Source organism: Corvus hawaiiensis, chromosome 4, assembly GCF_020740725.1.
Source record: "Corvus hawaiiensis isolate bCorHaw1 chromosome 4, bCorHaw1.pri.cur, whole genome shotgun sequence".
In the NCBI taxonomy this organism is placed as follows: Eukaryota; Metazoa; Chordata; class Aves; order Passeriformes; family Corvidae; genus Corvus; species Corvus hawaiiensis.
The window spans coordinates 57728909-57748292 of NC_063216.1; the positions used below are offsets into that span (position 1 = coordinate 57728909).

The following is a 19384-nucleotide window of genomic DNA, read 5'->3' on the forward strand; positions in this document are numbered from 1 at the left end:
TATTGTACTAGGAGGTTTGGCATAACATTACAGGGTTCACAGATGTCTAAACACAGACAAAGGGATGATATCTAAAGCTCTTATTTCTCTTCAGAGCTCCAGTGTCAAGCATCAAGCTCTCTGACCTAATGTGCCTCACAGTCCTGGAGAGAAATGGTCAAATAATTTCACTGAGACACAGGCAAGAAGCTACTTCCTTCAAAATGTGAGGTAATGGAGGTCGGAATAATGAAAACTGTATCTCCTGTTTTCGAAAGAATGAATTCTGTATCAATGAGGAGACTGACTTTCCTCAGTCAAGGACCCTTCTCCATCTTCCTAATAGAGCTGAGACATGGGAAGTTGGCTCTCTGGATTAATGATATTACAAAGTTCACCTGGGAGGAACCAGTATTTATTCTTATTCCCTCCTTTTAGGCATGGTAATCTGTTTTAACCAGCAACAAATTAATCTAAAATACATAAACACGAACATGAACAAATCACTGGAGAGAAGCCCCAGAGAAGATAAAATGCCAGTAGACAGAAAAACAGATAAAAGCTCTGGAGAAGCCATTGCTATTACAGTTCCTAAAGTCAGAAACTGCTCACAATCTTAACATGACTTTGTTTACATCTTTAGAAAATAAATATTTAACCTTCTGAGCAAGGAATCTGACTCAGTTACCATATGTGAAGTCTGATAAGGGAAACCTAGCTTATATTTAACTAATATAGCAAGGCCATAGCTATTCTGATTTTAAAGGTTCCAAGCAACCATCTTCATCATATGAAGGTCTACCTAAAGAGTTAATGACTGTCATATTAATTACTATGATACTATTTTTTCCTTGCATTAACAAGACATATAGCTAAAACTGTGTCTCCTTTTGCCAGACTAAAACTGGTTTAATAGCAGTTTCAGGTATCAGTTAGAAAAGATGCTAACACCCATGGCATTTTCATTTATAGCACTTTTTTTTTCTACAAAAAGTGCCAAATCAGAGGCAGAGAGCATGCATCTTTGTCTTGATAACTACAAAATTTCTCCTCTCCTCTTCCCCCTATGAATACTTCTCTTATAAATCTCCTACATTTAATGTGTTCTCAGTTATACCGATTGTAGCCAGTCACAGTTGTTTTTACTCGGTGTAATTGCAGGCTCGCCTTCCTTGTGGATGTGGTTGCTTTTATCCACCACATTTGCAACTACAGTTTGTGGGTAATCATCTTGTATTAAACTGCTCCTAATTTTTCACACCCATTTCCCCCCTCCCATCCAGTCAATCTTAACAGTTTCTTAAGCTTCAGGAACTTTAGCAATCCTTCTATGCCTCGGAAACTGCAAGAGTAGTCACATTTACTCCAGCAGCCTTGCTGAAGAGTCTGTATAATCTGCACTCTGGTTTACAAATAAATATAAAATATATACATAGAAATATATATATACACACACAGACACATATGATGTCCTTTCCTATAGCTCTTTTACTTCTGCTGAAGTAAGAGGAGACGGAACAAACATAGCAGCTGACAGCAATTAAAGTCATTAAAATCATTACAGTTTGATATCCTGGGGTACATTGGGAAGAGTGTGGCCAGCAGGTTGAGGGAAGTGATCCTGCCCCTCTACACAGCCCTGGTGAGGCCACACCTGGAGTTCTGTGCCCAGTTCTGGGCTCCTCAGTACAAGAGAGACAAGAAGCTACTGGAGAGAGTTCAGAGGAAGCCACAAAGATGATTTGGGGACTGGAGCATCTCTCTTATGCATAAAGACTTGTGGGAGCAGGGCTTGTTTCGACTAGAGAAGAGAAGACTGTGACAGGATCCCATCAATGCATATAAGTATCTCAAAGGCAAGTGCCAAGACGATGGTGCTAGGCTCTTTTCACCAGTGCCCTGTGACATAAGGAGCAAAGGCCATAAACTAAAACACAAGTTCCACCTCAACATAAGGCTTCACGCTGAGGATGACAGAGCACTGGAACAGGCTGCCCAGGAAGGTCATGGAGCCTCCCAGTCTGGAGACATCCAAAATCCACCTGTATAAGTTCCTCTGTCCCATGCTATAGGGGACTCTACCTTGGCAGGAGGTTTAGACTAGACGATCCCCAGAGGTCCCTTCCAACCCTATCTATTCTATGATTCATGCAGAATACTTACGGGGGGTTTTTTCTTTCTTGAGTAGTCTTCCTTCCGCAGAGCTATCACTTGCTCTCTACAGACCATAGTTTGGTTCCTGCCATCTGAAAATGTGCTGCACCTGAAGATATCTGTCCCCTTCAAATGAGAACCATTTGTACAACTACTCACTTGGATTACTGGAAATTATTTTCAGCTTTTAATATACATGCTCTGCTTAACATTTCTTTAGATTGCTTTTTCCTATTTATTGGGCGTTTTTACAGACTTTTTCCTATTTTGTCTAAGATAGGATCTTATGATTTCATTTACAAACAATGCATTATCTTCAAGTTATTGCTTTCTCTTAATAGTTTATTTTTAAAAATCTGGTACAATCTTTTCCCAATTTTCATCAACCTAGTTCTCTTCTGTCTTAGGTAATGCCCATCTTTTTCATACCGCCCTCTGGCTGTCTAAACTTTAGCTAGTTCTTGAGAAACCTCCTCCTCCTCACAACATTTTCCTCAAGAACATACTGAAATGCTCCCAGCACAAGGCACAGGGCCAGCTAAACAGGCAGGATGAGCTTCAGAATGCTGCCATGGAAATTCTACTCTTTAAGTCCTATTTTTACATGACCCAAAAGATATTCCTTAGAAGTCCTATTTGAAAATCCATTGCAAGAAGCCTTAAAAAGATCTGATGGTATTTTACAACCAGCTACATGAAATCTCCAATCAAAGCCACCTAAAAATAATTTTTCCTTAACTTTTCCTCTCCTTGTAAGAGAAATCAAGAAACAAGTTTCTCCCACTGTCAAACACAAATCAGTGGACTACATTAAGAGCCTTCTTTTCTATCTCTAAAGCTACTTTTTCTGTATTTCTTAAGACTGTTGTTTTCATCATGGCCACAAGACATATCTGATTAGAACTATTTTAACATAATTAGCACTTTTTAAATTTTAGGGTGTTTGAGGTAGATGTTTTGGCAGGCAAGGCTGTTTGCTCTTTATATGTTTTCTTTGAGGCTGGATACATCCTTTCATTCTCCACACATGGTTATCCAGTTTGTCAACCAGTGCAATACAGCCATCACTGCCCTCACCGAAGTTTCTCTTCCAGACGTGTGGCTCAGGATGCTGTGGGCAGACAGAGGAGCCCTGGGAAGCAGCACTGGATGCCTTGCACATGGTAGTCTCAGAGCAGCTACGAAACTCACAGCCCAGCCAGCAGTACCCCATATGGTCAGCATTCTTGCCTGTCAGGCCCCATGCAGGTGAACAGTGCAGCCATCCAGCATGGAATGGAGATGCAGAAACAGGATAACTGGAGCACTCAGAGAAGAAAACCAGAACAAGCAACAAGATTTATTGTTGCTCTGGCCATGGTTGTAACAGTCAGGCAGTGTGCTGCAGAAGCACAGCCACTGGATGAAAAGAGTGGCAACACCAACACACTCAGCTGAAAGTTACTCCTGAGGCCTCCTGACAGACTGCTCCATCTGCCCTCATGAAGGATAATTTTTTAATGTGGTTTAAATGTCCCTGGTACCCAAAAGCTGTAACAATAATTTTCCTCTGCTATACCCAATTTGTTTTCCTGCCTCTAGCTTTCAGCTTTCCTAATAAGCTGTCAATTAGTTACGCAAATTTGAAAAACAAACATTCAGCTCTGCTTATGGAAACCTCTTGCTTGCTGCTATCCATCACTGAGTCTGTATTGCAGATGATGACTTTGATTATCAAGCCCAGCTCCTACAGAAGGGAAGGCAGCACCAGCAGTTTCTTTTTAAAACACAGACTTATATGCTAGATCTGTAAATAACTGTGTGCAGTTTTGGGTGATATTAGAAAGATATTAGATACTGGAGAGCATCCAAAGGACAGCAGTGAAGACGGTGAAGGGCCTTGAGGGGAAGCCATATGGGCGCTCGGTCTGTTCAGCCTGGAGAAGAGGAGACTGAGGGGGGACCTCATTGCAGTTACAACTTCCTCGTGAGGGGAAGAGGAAGGGCAGACACTGATCTCTTCTCTGAGGTGACCAGTGACAGGACCCAAGGGAATGGCCTGAAGTTGTGTCAGGGAGGTTTAGGTTGGATATTAGAAAAAGATTCTTCACCCAGAGGGTGGTTGGGCACTGGAACAGACTCCCCAGGGAAGTGGTCACAGCACCAGCCTGACAGAGTTCAAGATGTGATTGGACAAAGCTCGGCACGTGGTGTGACTCTTAGGGATGCTCTATGCAGGTCTGGGAGTTGGACTCAATGATCTGTGTAGTTCCCTTCCAACTCAGCATATTCTATGCACATAGAATTCCTACCAAATTTTGGTCCATTATTTACCCTTCATCTGAACAGATAACCAGTGGAATAATCTGTCTTAAATCCTGCTTTTTAAAACACCACATCTCCTTATTATTCAGGAACTCCAAACAAATTTCAACCAACTTCTGTGTAAGGCAGAAAGCTGTTCCTGGGCCTTGGGCTGGATGTGTTGAAACTTGGCACAGATGTAACAAATTGAGGGGGATTTCTAATTTAAACAGACCTGTCAATCCAAATGCGAGCACCAGAACCTTAGCATTTCTACAAAATGTAGCCTGATACGCTGCTCTAGTCCAGAATAAATAAATTTCTGAAGGCTGTAATGTGATGAATCCCTTGCTGAGGCTCTATTAATTAGCTAAATGTGTGCTAAATTTTAAATGTAAACAGCCTCCCTTGTAGTTGTTTTTCATGAATGCATTTTATTTTGCTAATGGGCCATGCTTAGGCCATCTGTCTGACCCCTGACCAGGCTGACAGGTAGCAGCTGGATCTCGTCACACAGCAACATGTGAACTACAAGCACACCAAGAACATTTTACAGAAATCACCTTTAGAAATGTCATTTTGTCACTTTTTCAGACTTCCATTTTAAGTTTCAGTATATTCCAGACACACTTTACCTTCTTTCACCATAAAGCTTACTCAGTTAATGAACAAAGTAAAGAGAAAAAACCACCCAAAAACCCAATGCACTCCCACACACACACACACTCTCACCCCCCATCATAGTAGCTCAGGTATTTTGTACTCATTCTGAATCTCTGAATTGCAGCAGGCTTCTGCGTCCAGTTGATTTCAACCAAAACAGCAACTGTTTCATGTTTGCAGATTTGCAAAATTTAGAAATATGTTTTAAAGGTAAACAAATAAATGTTTTAAAGAATCAACAAAGACTGAGCTAAATGCTTCCATTAGTTCAAATAGTCTAATAAATATTAGTCAGTTGTTACACTGCTGTCCAGTAGAAGAATGCTGGACACTGAAATCCTGGCCATTTCCTCAAACAAAGCAGTGGACTTGAGCATGCACCAGGTGCATGAGACCTTTCTGCTACCTGCTCTGTGCAGAGAACAGGGGGATAAAATGTAGCAATGCTGCTTTGGTATGAGTATCAAAAGTCTTTGGGTGCTTTTGGTGCTGAAGGTAACGAACTCCAACTCAGAGACTGGCATCAGGCTAGCTATAACGCTACTTCGGCAGGAAAAGTAGACTTCCCTTTCAAATCACCAACTCCTGTGTTAAAGTTTGTTGAATGGAAAGGAAACATTGTCTTTAACAAAAGTTGTGAATGTGTCCACACTGCTGTTTAACCACAACCTTTTCTGACAGTTTAACAGCATGAATTTAACATTCATTAACATCTCATTAACATCGTTAATATTCATTAACAAATTAGGCTAACAAGCAAATTAAGACCATCACCAAAAATTAAATTTGCATACTATTTTATAAGTAATGTTTTCTACATTGTTAACCTCAGTATATTTTAAGAGGTTTCAGTAAAAAGGTTTTTCCCCCTCTATCAACAAACAGTAGTAAGAAGAACATCTTATTACTGCTTACACCACACACAGCTTTCAGTCTATGCCTGCTCATGCTTTGCAGACTCCCCTGCTGCCTGTATTCCCTGTCATTATTACTTTTTCAGGTCTGGGTTCACAAACACAGGGCTCATATACTTCTAAAAGAAATGTCTTGTTCCTTGACTACTGAAATTATGCCAGTCCCTGTACCACATGTTATTTACCTACACATTTTTAAGTCCTTCAGGATAACTTACTCAACTTCTTAATGGTTAAATATGAACATTTTGGAAGCAGCATTTGCCTCCTGTCTCTTTTTAGGAAAAGACAGATGCACCTTTCCTTTCAGTAGAGGAAATCTGGTTTAAAGAAACAATTATTGTGAAGCCTACAGCCGCTGCAAGTCTTCATATTTAAGTCAGGAGAAATTACTATGCATATTCAGATCAAGAGCCATAAAACAATGCTAAACCTGAAGACACCCACAGTGATCAATCTGATTCTGAAGTGATACACACAGTCCTTCTCAGAGTTAATGGCAGAACAGAAATCTGCATTTCACAAGTTAAATCATCTTCCCCTCAACTGCTTGGAAATTTCTCAGTGACTCCTGTTCAAAGAGGCCTTATCTTTGTTCCACAGGCTGTCTTAAAATAGTTCTAGCAGCTCTCACATGTAAATTTTTCTTTTCTTGCTGCCATTTTCTGGTCACAGAAGTCTGACCTCTGCATCATTGAACTGTCTTATAATGCTGGCAGACAATTCAGTCTCCTCAGACCTGCAGAATGCAGCTAGATGCAAGCTGCACACCTGTTGGGTCATGATGATCAGGCTGGCACATGGGAAGGATGCAGCCCACCTGCAGTTCTCAGACCCATCTTTGTAATATTGCCAAGGAAACAGAAGCTGCATACTCCTTCTGGGTTTATCCTCAAATGCAGAAGATATTCGAATGTAGAGCTCTCAGAAAGAGCCCTCCTTGCTTAATGTCAGAAACAAGACATCCTTCCAGAAGAGTACTTTTCAAGTAGATCCTGGGGTGACATCTCAACTTTTGTTTCAGAGGTGTCCAAAAAAAGGACTTTGGCATCCATACATATCTGGGCCAACGGCCACTACCATGGGTCCTGTGTGTTTAAAGCTCACTCCTCAAACAGTGATAAACTTGTTACTCACATGAAGGTGATGACTCATCTCGGTCTTTTATTCATGTTCTCTTCAGGGCCTGTGATTGGTGTGGACTTGGATCTGTCCTTCCTTTCAGTATTAGCTTTGAAGTTCAACACCAGTGTTGAATGTGTTGAATTATAACTACATTCAGAGTAGCATAATGGTGGCATCAGGAGAATCCAAGTAGGGAAGAAGGACATTTTACCTTTTCCTTTTTGATCAGTTCATCATCATCAGAAACTGACTTTCTGAAGCAGTACTCACTGCTAGTTGGATTAGAAAAGTGGTAAATCTCTTTCATGTGGAAGGATGAAAGCTTTAGCTTACTTCCCAGTGAGCCTTGATGGATGTGCTCAGTAGTCCAAGAGGGAAAGAGAGCTAAAAGCATCACAGTGAGCTGCACAGCCATGGTGGGGCTGTGGGCTCCCAGCACACTTTGAGGCACACTCATTCTTCTTCGCCTCTGAGCCCCTTGCCAGAATTAAGGCACAGAAGACTCATCAGCTCAAAGCATGCAGTGAAACAGAGGCAGATAAATGGAATGCATCTCTTCTTTATGTTCCCTTGTTTCATTTTCTCAATTGTATTTGCAGCATATCTGAAGCACAATTTGAAGGCTGAGAGTAGGAATAAGGCAACAGAGATCATTTACAATTAATCACTGATTGCTGCTATAAGTCTCAGATCAGAATTGGTGTTTTAAAAGAACCAATTTTTTCCCCAGTTAGACAACTTATATCAGTTACTGGAGACCTAAGGACCAGCTTACTTGGTCTTTTCACAATTGAACATGTGTATAATTATTAGGACAGTATGCCACTGTGAGAAAAAAAGTCTGTATTTTAAGATTACTTTTCTAAGTCCATTATTCCCTCCACATCCATCAACAAAAGCAGAGAAAGAATGGCCAGACAGCAACTAAAACCACCTTTACCACATCGGAGGAATTAATTGATTATGGAGATAAGACAACAGGGCTTCTAAAACTTCACCCATATGCCCTCCCAAAAACAAACTTCTAAGAAATGAGAAAAAGTAACATTTTAACAACTGATGTAAGGCTAGTTTTCCAAACACAGAAGTGCCTGCACAGAATACAAATACAGTAACCACAAGCTCTTCCTGTTGTTGAAAGACAAAATTGAAGAATTGGTTAACATGCTATTACCAGTAATGGAAACTTGGACAGGTAGAGCACCTCCCTGAGCCCTGATGACTGGAATTGAAGAAGACACTCCTGGAAATCCTTGCATGAACTTCCCCTGCCCTGGTATTTTTTCATCAGAAATCTCCTTTGATTTGGCAATATCTGACAAAGGATACTGAATATCTTGGATTTTGATCTGACACAATATTGCTGCTTGAATGTTACTAAGTTTGGGAAACCTGTTCATTGCTTTTTTTCAAAATAAAGTTTTTTAAATGATTCGGCTGTTTTGTTTTGGTGGTTTTCTCATAGCTTTCTGCTAAGTTTTATTAAGCTACAAATGCTCAAAAGCCAAGAAAAGAAGGTAACTTGCTTTCTATTATGAAAGATTAGACTTTAAAATGACAAAATTCCTTAACTGAAGGCAAAAATGAAGGATATTTTCTCATTTGCAGATTTACCTCAAATAAAAGACATATGCACTACTGCCCTGGGGGAAGGTGTAAGAGATGACAAGAGAGTAAAGCCAAAGAGGTTTCAGTGGGCACTTCAGTACTACTGATCACATTGCACGTGTCACAGCTCATTACAACACTGAAAAAAACCAGTACAGAACTAGACACCTAGATTTGCTTTGTTTCCTTTTGCTTCCATGTAATTTAACTACTTATATGGGAAATACTCTTGAAAGCATTAAAAACTGAATTGCATTCAGAGACAACTAGTAAAGTAGTGAAGGGGTAGTGTTAGGATACTGACTCTTTTAATTTGTCCACAGATTTCTACCACAGCATTCCAGATTGTCTGGACATAAACAAAACGAGGAGAACAAATAAACCAAAAAAGAAAGACCAAATAAACAAGCTGTAATTTAATATATAAGCTGACAAAGGTGTACTCCTTTTATTGTTAATGTTCAAAGAAAGATTGTAGGAAGCTTGCAAGTGAATAGACTCAAAACAGGGAGATAAGTGTTTATTTGTGACTAATTTTATGCTGATCAGGAATATAGATTTGAGAAAAACTTGGATTTCCTTGAAATGGAAACCTCATATCTGATTAATATACTTCTTACTCTTAGACTTGGAAGGCTCTGCTGCAGTAGTGCCTGCATGCAAGGAGTAGAATAACGTATTATTTACGAAGCGTATTTATCACAGTGAAAATTGCAGAGACACAAACACACAGAAAGAAAGGATCCCTGCTGCTCTCAAAGGAAAACGTTTCCTAGTTTATGAAAAGTATACCAAGAATGGAAAACTTAAATGTAACAAAAATATCAAGGTCTCATCCCCAGGAGATTATTCATTTTCTCATGCTGGGCTGCGAACCAGCACGCTGACATTCAAGCTGAGGGGAAATGCTGAAAGTAATGATGCTTGTAAGTTCCAAGCACCCGCTTGCAGCTTTCTAGCTGGGCAGTGCTGCCCTAGTAGCATGGTGAGCATCTTAACAGTTACTTTGGCATCAGTTCTGAAGATACCAGGAAGCACAAAGATGTCCAGAGAAACCAAATCATATGCACATCTAGGACCATATCGACCTCTAAGTACAGATGCAGAACTACATCTTTTGACTATTTCATAAGAAAAAAGAAAAAAAACAACCAACCAGCAGTACGGTCTTTAATCATCTTGCCAGTCACAGGCAACTGTGCAAGCAGGTGGGCTCTGTGGGACTCGGCTCTGAATGCTGGAGCACATCTCTGAGACCACACGCTGACAAGCAGACAGACAGAAGCCAGTTCTGGACAAGCTAACTGAGTTACAGACAGGGTAGCTCTGGGTACAGCTGCCCTAGACACGTGCTCAAAACACCTGCAGATATATTCTCCTTCCTTTACATTATTCTTAAAATTTGAATCCCTTCTGATCACTCACTTCTGTAAGGATCATCACTAGCTGGGTGAGAGGAATTACAGAGTAAAATATAAAGCAGTACAAAGTATCAGAACCATACCAGGATTTGGGGCTGTGTTCAGAACCCTAAGAACTGAGAGTGTGAAAGGTCCAAAGAGGAACCATAATAAATGCCTGATATCAAATAATATACTACAGATTAAGAATATGTAATTTGCTCAGTATTTCTGCTTTGCTAAGGAGGCACAGGACAGACACATTTATACAAAGGATAATTCAATAAAAGAAGGGATTGTACAATTCACATTTAAAACAAAGCAAGCTAAGCAATGACCTTAAATTAATGCAAAGACCTTAAGTTAATAGGAAAAACTGAATGAGGAAATTAGGAGAAATGGTTTAATGTCAAGGCCAAGTGGAAAGGAAATTTCCTTAATGAGGTAGTTACTGTTCACTAGCAACGCCTGAAGAAGGCATTTAGTAACTGGAACAGACTCGGTAATCTGTTTCTCTGAGTATGCTCTGTTTAAGATAATGTTTCTTGTTGAGAATCCTGGGTGGATAGAAACTTTATGCCTGCATTTAACTTTGAAGAAACCTCTTGCTTGCTCAGTGAGGAGTATAGCTTTTTTAAGGCAACATGAAGTAGAAAAAGACATCTCTACAGTACTTTAGAAAATAAAAGCTTGAGAACATTCTTGTTTTCCAATGTGGCTTTTCAGAAATACCCCACGGTGGGAAGTCTAGATCAAGTAAAACTTGAAAAAAAATCACTGAGAATATATTTACATCATCACTGTCTGTGTTGTGCCTTTACATTTCCCAGGATATAAGAATTTGTTGTTGTCTTTTGAAATTAGTATCAGAACAGATTTGAAATGGAGTTGAGAGAGATCAGTGAGAATTTAAAAACTCACTTTTCATTTACTGATTTCTGGATTTCAGCCATGCATTTGCTGACTTTTTTTATGTTACTGCCACATCTTCTCTAGCTTCGTTTATTCAGAGATAAAGAATTCACCATTAACAGCACTTTTTAAAGACATTACTTTTAAGCTTAAAAGATTTTGAGAAGTCACACATCTCTAAGGATTTGACAGCTAAAGCTTTCCAACACAAAGTAAAACAGTGACAGAGAGGTTCAATCAAAACATGCAAACAAAAGTTATTTATCCCACCATCTAGAAATCCAAGAGTAAGCGCAATAATATACAGAGTATATTCAATTTGATAGTATATGAAAATGTGAGGTTTTCTCCTTTATTGCTTGTTTCTTGATTGGGTTGGGTTTGGGGTGTTTGGTTGGTTGATTGGTATGGTTTGGGTTTTTTTGTTTGGGTTTTGGGGGTTTTTCTGTGTGTTTAAGATCACAAAATCATTTAGATAGTAGTTGTTTGCAATTCAGTGAAATGGTTAATTAGGTGAATATAGCAACTTTTTACAGTGGATTGCTAATCAAAATCTGAAGCCTAAAGAAATTACATGAGAAAATTCTAGAACCTAAAGAGTCAGGAGACAGAGAGACCTTGTTTGGACTAACTTTGGCTCAAATGGAGTCCATAGGCGTCTTGTAGGAATTTTCACTTCTCTTGTATTGTACACACCTTCCTCTGGTCACACAGAGAGACAGCAATTCAGTCATGGCTGAATATCTGTTTGACTGCTAAAAGAATAAAAAAGCGTCCTGTTGTTCCACATTGATTTGGAGAGTCCCTGAGATACTGCTGAATGGAACACACAGACATCACAATATGAAGGAACAAAAGAAAATTCAATGGCATTAACATAACTCTGAATGAAATATTTTATGATAATATTTCCACATCCAAAGGACTTTAAGGGCTGGCTCTGTGCTGAGACATGGAAAAGGTAACAGGAATGATTAACTTAAATATATCATGAGTTCTCATCCTTTCATCATGAAGTTAAAGAAAAATCCTGCCACATAATGATTTTCAGATTAAAAAAAGCGCAGAATAAAATGCCTGCAAGATTTTGGCAAATAGGATTTTAAACTGTCACATTTTTTCCTAATATCAGGCTAAGTGACAAAAATCCCCACTGCCTTTAGTTGCCCAGAAGACAGCATCAACAAAAACGTGCATAGTCTGTGTCTCAGTGTGACATGCTGTTAATTGCAAAACCAAGGTTCAGGTAAGTTTTCTCTGAGACTGAGTAAAACAGCACTGAGATTAGGGAAAAAATAATTAAGCAAACCAAACCAAATTCACTGTTGTGTAACAATGTGTGCCATTGCTGATTTTCTAATTGGTTTGTTCAGATTAACAGGCATTCAGAATTTATCTAATAAACAAGTAGCTAACATCACATAATGCTTACTACAGTAGAGACATACCTCACTACCCAACACTAATTACCTCTGCAGTGCAGTGTCAGACCTACAAGGCATCCTTTTCTGCCTGGGACAACAACAGTCACAAAACGAACAAAGAAGGATACCATTACTGGAAATTTTTTTAATCTACATTTTATGAGCCATTCCTTTCTCTCTTTCTATCTGCACACACCACTTCAAATCAAAGGACTGGTATAAGTAATGAGCTTAGCCATCTAAGATGCAACTCTAGCCATCAACCACCTACCTCATTTAAAAGTTTGAAATACAGATCTTTTACAACAATGCTAATATAGAAACCTTATGGCATCCTCAAATGAACAGTGATCATCTACAAACATCAGTGTCCAGAGAGACTGGACAAACACAGTGTCAACAGCAGCAGTATGTTTCTGTGCAGATGTATAGCCTCTCTGACACCATACAGGTGGGAGTGAAAAGGGGAGCTCCAGTCTGAAAATGCAAAGAATATTTACATCTAGTTATGTGTAAAGCAAGAGACTTTGTGGGTTTCAGCACTGATACACTTTCCATGCAACAGCAATACAACAGCAGTCTCAAGAGAAAGCTGTACATCACAAACACTGCAGTTCCACTCTGTCAGGTCTCTCCTTAGCGTGGAAGAGGTCAAGATCATGCAAAGCATGCTTTAATTTGTTGGATCTGATGTCCCCCTCACTTCTTTCAGGAAAATAATTAGACTGCTAACAGTGAGACAATCTCCATTACATGCCAAATTGTGGTTGGTGATCCAAAACACTGAAGACATTAGAGCTTCCTCAGCAAAACAGATGACCTAAATAACCCTGTGTTGTGCATCTTTCCTGGGGGTGGCGTAAAAACTTTTATGAAAAGAACTGGCCTAAAGCAGACATCTAAAATAACAGACCCCATGGAATATTACATTGACCTCGAGTCTGCCAATGTTTTCAAGCAACGGGAAGGAAACATGTAAGTGCTAAAAGGTTGCAACTACAAATTTATCTGGTGCAGAAAGGCATCCTCACAAGGCAAACCACAAGATTATCCTAAAGTTAATATAAAAACCCATCCTTTAGAAACAGCTTCTCCAAATGAGACTGTACCAACCACAAATTCAACACTGGTGTAGTACTCAGGTTTTTGAAGAGAACCTGAACAGAGCAAAAAGCCCATATCCTTAAATACATGCATATTGCCAATTACGACTTTTGAAAAAAATGAAAGCAGAAATCAGTGAATTTATGCCCTGAAACCCTGTTAGCTTCTACACTCACTAGCCTAATGTATTTAAATAAATGGTTAATCTACTGATTCCATTATTTTATCTCAATAATATAAAACCAGAATGTTCCAACATTTAATTACTATTTATTTTGTGTGTACTATGTTTTGATTCTAATGAATGCTTTTTGGTTCCTTTAGGTGTCATCTTCATCTCTGAAACATTCATCAGGATCAATTATGCCTTTTGTTGCCTTGAATAAAAATGGTGTGCCTAAAATAGCTGATAGTAAAAACAAAACTGTAAAAGCAACCAAAGCACCACTTACTCCAGAAAGCTGGTTCCTTTTTCTCATTTCATCAGTGAGATCCTTTTGCCCTCACGTCCATGCAAAAAATTTTCAGACCAAGTTTTCAATAATCACAGGCAGAAATAGCATCACTGTTTCACTCCTTTCTTTACAGAAATATCTCAACTTTCAGACAGTAACACAACATTTAATATCTTCATATAAAAAACCTCCCATAAACACAATTCATCTTTTTCTAAGGATAAGTGCAAGGGCTTGCCTTAGCAGTTCAGGATTTGGTACCAAACGAGCTTGGTAATTGTAGGGCACTTGGCCTACTTACTGCAGAAGCTGAAAGGTGCCACCTATGCACACTGGTATGAAGGAAGACATACCCTTCCTTTTACCATTTAGAAAGCTGCCAAGGGTAGGTTTGGGTTGGATGTAAGGAAGAAATTTTTATAGTAAGTGTGGTAAAATACAAGAACAGATTATCCAGAGAATTTTTAGGTGCCCCATTGCTGGAAATCCTCAAAGTCAGGTTGGATGGGTCTTTGAGCAACTTATCGAGTGAAAGATGTCCCTGCCTGTAGCAGGCAGATTGGACTACACGACCTTTAGAGTCTCTTCCCACTCAAATCATTCTATGATTCCATGACATGGGTCCTCTGCTCTTTCTTATTTTTAATTTTCTTTGTTTTCTACTTCTAGTTCATTTTTTGCAGCCTGGAAGTGCCAAACTATTACGTAGGTTTGTGTACACAAATCACCTCAATTTGAACAGAAAGTACATTAAATACGATCTTTGTATCACAGGCAAACTGGGACAGTCAAACTAAGTCTGATTTTAAATTCTCAAAACACCCCACAGTACTAACTGTTACAGATCCTGCATTTAACATTCAGATTTAAGCAGCATGAGGTAATCATGGCTTAGAACTACACATTTAAAATGAAGCAGTAAGAAAAACAGGAAAAACACCAGTACGTAGCACTTCTTGCACCTTCACATTGCTTTAAGCAGAGATGAAAACCCGAGAACTTGCAATCATTACAATATTGAAAAAGTTTTCACAGTATTTCAAATATTCATTACAGTTCTTTGCACTCATTTTACTGATATCTAAACCTAAATTCAAGACTAAAGGATTAGCACTGTGAGTTTAGCCCAAGGTATATGCATACCTATTAAAGGTAAGTATATTAAAGGTGGCAAATGAACCTCTTAGGGCTCTGCACAATAGCAATTTCCAACCTCAATGAAAGAGCATGCACAAACTGATGAATAAAAGATTATCTACTATTTCACACACAATTCAACACAGGGTTGAATTAAGCAAAAAAAAGACTTTATTTTGTAAGTCACTTTCTCACTTAATTTTACACTTACCAGTGTGTCTAATATAATTACTCATAAAAAACTGCCACATGATTGAATTTTTCTCTATCTGAAAAGCAGCACCACCATCTGATGCTCTAACGATTAGAATCTGGCTCAGTGTCTGTAGTGGAATTTTCCACACACAAAAAAAATAAAATCCTATGCTAATTCTGAGAGAATGACTTCAGAAAGAGAACTGTAAACATTTCCATACCTTCTCTAAAACTGAGATTGAAGAGGAAAACAAGACAATCATATTTACATGTATACAAAAATGAAACACGCTAAATTTCAGAGAGACTTTCAGAAAGTGTGGTGGGATGCTAAGGTGAGATTACACAGACCATGAAAAAAACCTTTTCTGAGAATTAGAGTTTATGTAACTTTTCCTATGAATATGAATTATTTTCTTTCTACTGCATTTTTAAGATAAATGAAAACCAATGCCAGATTATTCATAGACATGCTGAAAAACCACAGCAGCATTGGAAAAGACATAGCAGTGGAACTAAGGCAAAAAACTTGACTGGTGTAAACTTCCCAAGTGGTTCTGACACAGGAGCATGACTTACAGCACAGTGAAATGAATGCTGAAATCCTATTTATTTATTTAGCAAATAAATTGCTCTTTCTGCAAATATTTACAAAAAAGTAAATCAAAGACTGAGCACAGTAAGTTCCCAAATCCTTGGAGCTTGCTCTTAAGATTCGTAAGAGGACACGTTCTGAACAAACTCAGTAATTACAGATTACAGTAAAAACACCTGCAACTACTGATACAGAAGTTATGTCACATTCCCCAAAACAGATCTTCTCTTTTACATTCAAAGTTAAAGTGGAAAATCAACTACAATAATGAATATACCCTGGATTTGCAAACAATATTATAACAACTCTCAAACCATGACTACTGCATAGGATTAAAGGCAAGTTAGTAATTTTCAGAATAAAATAATTACTGAGCAGACGACATATTTGTTTCCTTCCCCGTCAGGTAAAACTGAACCGTAGGTCAGCAACTAAAGTATAAGGAAATTAACACTGAAGTTTGTAAGATGCTGTATGACAGAAACAAGGAAGATGCCCATAATTCAAACTACTAACAAACATCACCCCATGAAAGATGTGATGGACCACATGTGGTAGACATAGAGAGGAGAAAGCATCAAAGCCCAGCATCTACAAACACACAAAGAAGTAATACAGATTAGTATTTTCAACCAAAGGGTAGCAAAGGAAAAAGGTGCAAGAGACACATACAAGTAATGATGAGAATATGTGATCAGATGCATAAAATTTGATTAAAATGCATTAAAGAGGAGCAGTATCTTGAACTAAGTCTCCAGCTGGATTCCACCACTGTACTGTTCATTAAATCTACTGGTGACTACATCCTACAACCCTGAAAAGAAATTAAAAATGACTAGCAAATGCTGACTCAAACTGCACACCTGGAAAGGGCTGTACAAGTCTGGAAGGAAGTCTGTGGAAAGAATGCAAAATGGAATTGGGAGGCTGGGATAAACAAATAAATAAAAGACTGAAATTACAGCTGATATATCAGCTCATGGTATATTAACATAGGATGAAGCCCTTGGTGACATTATATCCTTGACAGAAATGCTGAGAGTTTTGGAATTTGAAACTGGACACCCAGAACACTTGTACACTAATTCAAAATAGTGAATGCCTGAAAATAGCTGGAAAAGTTGAGCTTTTCATTTTATAAGGCTATCTTAGATTACTATGCACAGCCTTTCACTGTAAGAGCAGATATGCTAAACACCAGTTCTCAATGTGTCTAAAAAATTTCATTAAAAAAAGGCATGAAGTAAATCTTAACAGAACAGTTACTGTTTAGACACTTATTTTACAATCATTTTTATTCACTATCACATCATTTCCAAAGAGCAGACTACTTTCTCTAACACATCAAGCTTTTTACACAGTGTGCTAAAAGAATGAAGTATAATCATTAAGTCCTTTTTCAGTTCTACCCCAAGTTCAGCGTCTTGAGACATCCCCCTACTCTGAAACCTACTGCTGGGCCACTAACTAGCTCAGCCTTGCCCTGCACCATCTTCCAAACTGTTTTTCCTCCCAGCCTTAACTTCTTTATCAGAAGAAATGATATATCAGAAAAATTGATTATTTTCTAACCATTTCTGTTGCGTTCTCACACACCTAAAATAGTACCTTGAGAATGTTCATATTCTAGTTTCACCTGCAGACATATCCCCATGTTTTCACAGGTGTTTTTGTGAGAATTCCTTAATTTCAAATACCACTTCATTGATCAGACCATAATTTGGAAAAACTCACACTGAGTTTTATGGTTTCTACATAAATTTCTATTTCTACACACTGAGTCCATTATTTCAGAACAACAGGAAAACCATTTTCCCATCCATCTTTTTTTTTTTCTGCTGTGCAGTGTAATTTATTGTAGATAAAACCAAGCTAGGACATAAATCACATCATTTTCTGCTCAAATAAAAAGTTACTCACTAGCAAAGAACAGCTGACAGGAAAAATGAACAAATAAAATACCAAAAATAAAGCTAATTTTGAAAAAAAAAAAAAGTGGTAGACTGAAATATGAAGAAAGACCCCTCAAAAGAAGGTTAACATCCAGCCCTTGTGATTCATTGAGCAGGTTAGAAGTTAGATGAAGGAAAAACAGAGGAGTATTTACTAAGAGTAAGAAGTTAATTTACTAGCCCTATGCTACTCATGGACAGAGAACTGCCCTCTAGTTTGGAATGGGACCTGTTCCTCAGGCAATTAAAACTACACCTACAGATCTGCACTGGGGCTGTAGGCACTGAACACGCCTGGGAGGTCACAGCAGATTGTGAGAGCTGGCCCATCTGCATGGAAAGCTTCTGTTCTTTTGGAAGGGAACAGGCAGGTCCTCACAAAACCTTCTGCATGGTAACTAAAAATCAGAAGACATATTTCTCAGGATGGTGACTTACAAAGTGCTGATTAAAAGAGGTACCTTGGGCATATGGAGATAAAGATAACAGTGCCTAGTTGTATCAAGTGCTGCCAGGAAGATTTTTAGCACCAGGGGTTTTTCATTTTATCTTCTCTTTTTAATTTTTTTCCCTTCTTAAAAAAGGGTGAATATTTCCCAGTTCAGTTTCTCTCTTGTGCCCAGGCAGTAGATTTCAGCTTTTAAAACAGCAAAGCCGGTTTAGGAGGAAACTGTTTCTAGAAGGTTTGGAAGTTCACAGCCTTTGAAACTTAAAATTACTTTCCTTGTACCTGCATTAAAAGGCATACTATGAACACAATACAGAGAACAAAGCACACAGCTCACCTCATAGTAACTTCGCACAGCATTGCAAAACGCTTCATCTGCTACAATTTGCGTCTCCCCATTCAAAAAGGCCTGGAAACGTTCCTTCAGTACCTGCAGCTGCTGCTTGTTGAGCTATGCAAGAAAGAAACAAGGAGAGGGGAGAGAACAAAAATAAATGCAGTTAGTCTCAAAGTAAAAGTGTACAGCACTGTACACACTTGGAAGCTGTGAACGGGGAAAAAAAGACGATGGCCACCTGGCTCCCTGGTGAGCGGCAGCTCTTCGAAGTCCCAGCTGGACAAGCCACACCGTGGCAGCCAGACATGCACGCAGGCAGCATGCAAGTAAACTTCTGTGCTTTCCCTGGTGTCCTTGGGATGCCAGAGGTTAAGTCTGCATGGATACTTCTGTGCACTATTTTATATGCATATGCTGAATATAATGGTTGACCTTCTCCATGGCAGCAGCACCAGTTAATAAAACTTAGCTCCTAGCTTGTTTTCAAATACATCATTTTTTTTTCAGCCTTCAAATAACTGAATATAAACAACTGAGATGCCTCCATCTTTTGGAGTAATCTAGGCACTATGATTGGAATGTTTCAACAAGCATGTGTACTGTGAAGAAAATGGACTTCTAGCCACTGATGCTGTAACACTATGAATGACATGAAACAACTGGATCTTAGGGAACAGCAGACGAATGCTCCAAGATTAA

At 38.7% G+C, this 19384-nt stretch overlaps 1 protein-coding gene across 22 annotated transcripts in view; it reads right to left on the bottom strand.

Annotated features, from left to right (window-relative positions):
- The window catches only part of CADPS2 (calcium dependent secretion activator 2), a 294051-nt gene that overhangs the window by 214115 nt on the left and 60552 nt on the right, over nucleotides 1–19384 (bottom strand). For all 22 annotated transcript variants that reach the window (XM_048300706.1, XM_048300707.1, XM_048300689.1 and 19 more), the window contains exon 2: nucleotides 18686–18799. In XM_048300706.1, the coding sequence (XP_048156663.1) occupies nucleotides 18686–18799 (114 nt within the window). The remainder of the gene's footprint in view (nucleotides 1–18685; nucleotides 18800–19384) is intronic.